The 3,502-nt window shown below is 56.9% G+C and overlaps 1 protein-coding gene across 1 annotated transcript in view; it reads right to left on the bottom strand.

Moving 5' to 3' along the window:
• Positions 1–862: 862 nt before the first annotated feature.
• LOC104470321 (ankyrin repeat and SAM domain-containing protein 1A-like) overlaps positions 863–3,502 on the bottom strand; it is a gene marked incomplete at its 5' end in the record, with an annotated part of 2,889 nt that continues 249 nt past the window's right edge. The window contains 3 exons of the mRNA XM_010085188.1: positions 863–982; positions 2,273–2,443; positions 3,160–3,297. Of these exons, the coding sequence (XP_010083490.1) occupies positions 863–982; positions 2,273–2,443; positions 3,160–3,297 (429 nt within the window). The remainder of the gene's footprint in view (positions 983–2,272; positions 2,444–3,159; positions 3,298–3,502) is intronic.

Genomic DNA, 3,502 nt, shown 5'->3' with positions numbered 1-3,502 from the left:
CATGTGCCTTTAAAAGCTTCACCTCTTCACAATCCGCCAAGTGAGAACTACACCCATAGCTCACGAAAAGTTTGGTGAGTGTAAACAGAACTATGGGGGGGAAAAATAATCCTACAAGGGACCGAAACACATGCAACCAAACCCGCTCCTTGTCTCCGCGGGGGGACAGAGCTCACAGTGGGAACGATCACACCCGGCCCAAACCAGCGCTCCCGTCGGGGCGGGATTGCTGCTCCGGGCTTCAAGGGGAGAGACTGTGGGCAGGGTTCCCGCAAGGAAATCTAGTGAAGGTGTGTTATTTGCAGACAGCGTCACAGTGGTTAGTGTCGATTCGAATGGCAGGGAGGAGGAGGGGTGAGTTCGCTGGAACAGTACACAGCCGTGGCTCAGTCGGGGAGAAGAGGATCTAGGAGGAGGGAGTGCGTGCACCGCAGAGACAAGAGGTCTCCATCAGTCCAAGGATAAGAAGGTGAAATAGAAAAAAAAAAAAAAAGCCTGGGGAGCGTCACGTTGCCCCAGGGATTCACAGTGCCAGAGCGAGGGGAAAGACGTGAAAACAGCAGGCGGCTTCCTGGGATCCACGTCTCCGATTCCCCCAGCCTGCATCCCTCTGCACCTCCCACCTCACCGAGATCTAACAGCGTGTTACCCTTGTTTCCGAGTAAGGAGAATTCACAGTGTTCAGTAGTGATCAGGTACAAAAGCCGGTTTTAAGTCTAGAGTCTCCTAAGTGCTGCTGCCTTTGACGGAGTGCCTAGGTGGGGCTCAGTGCGAGCAGCCGGAGGAAGAGGGGGTTTAGGACAGCAGACAGATCAGATCGCAAAGGCACGGTTAGACTGGGTGGACGCGGGGTGTGTTTGCTTTAGAAGATAGTGGTCTCATACTTAGTGCTGAGGGTCCGCTTGGAGTCCTGTTTGGGGTCCACGACCCAGGAGACGCTGGCATGAGACTGGGAGTCTTGGTCCACTTCAGGGGGCTCCAGCTGGAAAATAAGGAGAGAAAAGGCGTGTTAGGGCACTCGTGCTCCTGGGACAGAACGAGCGGGGATTCAAAGCACGGAGAGGCTGCTGCTCTGCCTAATGCCCATCCCAAAAATGTGCACGTGCACGGGGAAGCAGCAGCTCCCACTGGGGAGGCATTTGAGTCCTTCACAGCTCAAACACGTCTGGCCACGTCAGTCTCAACCCAGCACCCCGAGATGACTCCCTGCATTAGGGCTGCAAGCCCCGATTCCCATTAGCGACAGCTTCGCTTCATCTCCCAAACAAGCATGAAAAATTCAGCGCTATAAAGATGGCACTATAAAAAAACAACAACAACAAAAAAAAGAGGCAGAGGGAGAGAGAGGGAGACAGCTCCTGGCAGGTTTGCTCCCACGTGATTTATTCTCCTGCCCAAGCAAGGCTCTTTCCTCTTGTCCTCCTAAATCAGGATCCTACAGGAAGGTTAATAACGGCAGAAAGAGCAACGCAGTTAGTTGAGAGCTGCCACTCTCCATCAGCGGGGACGGACAGGAGCAGTTGGTCCCTGGGGTTCATCCGAGCCCACGGCACGGCCCTGGAACGAGCAGGGAGGGAAGACAGCAGCGAGGCGGGACACGGGAGCACAGCAGGAGACACGGGAAGCAGGGAGGCAGGCGGGCCGGTGGCGGCTGGGACAGTCGGGGTCGGTTCGGGATGGAAGATGGCAGGAAGGAGGGTAAAGACCTTCGCTCCGGGACTAACAGACTGCAGCGGCAGGTAGGAGGGGCGGTGTGTTGTACAGGTGTGACAGGAGCAACAGCGAGGGTCAGGAGGGAGCGGCACCTGAGCGGGGGGAGCAAGCAGAACACAGACAAAAGGAGACGTTAAAGGAAGGCAATGGCCTCTGCAGCAGTCCCTGCTCCTCTGCAGCTCCAGCCTCGGCTGGTTTTGGCTATGGCAGCTCTCCCCTGCTGCAAACCGCGGGTCACCTCCTGGTCTGACAGCGGCTCCGCAGGGTTTGCACGCAGCAGCTGTGCTGGAACCAGCGGGACACTCAACCCCCATCCCACCTGAGCCGTTTCCACCTCTGCTCGCCCTCATCCTGCCAGGGGAAGCCCCAGCCCCGCAGCGGGACGGCCACAGAGCCCTGGACACGGCAGCATCAGCAGGACCTGGAGCTACGGCACCTCGCCTGCATCCGGGCTCCCCACACCACGAAGGGGGAGGTTTCAGTGTGTGGTGCCCAAGAGAAATCCCAGCTCAGGCCACGCGGATCGCACCCGGCAGCCCGCTGGTCCGCACATACGTACTGCGGATTTCCTCACGCCGGCTCGCGGTTTAGGCACCGGTTTGGAAGATTTTGTTTCGATCACTTCTCCTGCTGCAGCACCCAGAGGCTTGGCTCTCTGGGCTTGGAGGGCCAGCTGGTAGGCGACCTCGAACGCCTGCCCCAGCGTGAGGATGATCTCGTACGTCAGGTTCTTTGGAGAGACCACAGAAAACACAAAGCCGTTAGTTAGGTGCATATGAGCCACCTCGCCCTACGCAGAATCCGTGCACTCAGCAGCTTGCTCTGGAGATGCAGAACTCAGCAGAGCCCATCGCCTGGCCATTAGCAGGTCGCATCCTGCCCTATCCCTGGCAAAGCTGCTGAGCTCCTGCCCCACGGGGAGCCAGGACCGAGCTGCCTCCGTGCTCGCAGAGCCCCAGCCGGTGGGACCCCCTGCGAGCCCGCTCCAGCCCCCCAGCATCGCAGTTCAGCGGCGTTTTGCATAGTAAAGAGAAAAAGCCCAAATGTCTTGCAGAAACAATTCTGCCTAAGAATAAAAGCAAGTTCTGCTTCCACACTCTGGGTGAATTAAAAGGCCATTAAATCAGCCTATTATGCTGATTTATGCGTATTAGGGTTTTGTTCACAGTGTATTCCCCAGGAGGAAAAAAACTCCTGCCCCCCTTTATTCAGCACTGGAGGCTACAGTAATGGAGCCAGACAAATATCCTCTTTGTCGACAGAGCTCTGAAGTAAAAGTATTTTGAGATAGGACTCTGAAAGGAATATTTTAGGGTAGAAAAAGGTAAGAGAGCCCTGGAATGAACCAGATCCTGGTCTATGACTCGCCAGTAAAGCTGAACGATGGAACAAGCGGACCGCAAAGGACGGCAGCGCGCTGGGAGAGGAGGTGTGCTAACCACTCACCACATCCACGGTGCTGAAGACGTGGCAGTAGTGGTGGCTGGTCTGCAGGTCCTTGGTGATGTAGGCGAACGTGCAGAGATCCTCAGGGTCCTGAGCAGCGCAGGAGATGTTCCGGATCTCGTGCTCAGCGATGACATTCTGCCGGGATCAACCACAAGAACCCATCACCCTTCTGGGGATGGCAAATACACCCTGAAACCAGTGGTCATGGCCAGCATGTACTGGGGGCAGGGGGCAAAACAGGGGCCGGCAAGGGAAGGGGGTCTCCCAGCCAGACCAGTCCCAGCTCCCTCCTGTGGCAGGAATGATGGCAACAGGGGCCACCAGCAGCCGGTTTGCCAAG

This window comes from Pterocles gutturalis, unplaced genomic scaffold (genome assembly GCF_000699245.1).
Source record: "Pterocles gutturalis isolate BGI_N339 unplaced genomic scaffold, ASM69924v1 scaffold40990, whole genome shotgun sequence".
Classification (NCBI taxonomy): Eukaryota; Metazoa; Chordata; class Aves; order Pterocliformes; family Pteroclidae; genus Pterocles; species Pterocles gutturalis.
Note: the sequence above shows the minus strand (reverse complement) of the source record. Positions and strands in the feature narration are given on the sequence as shown.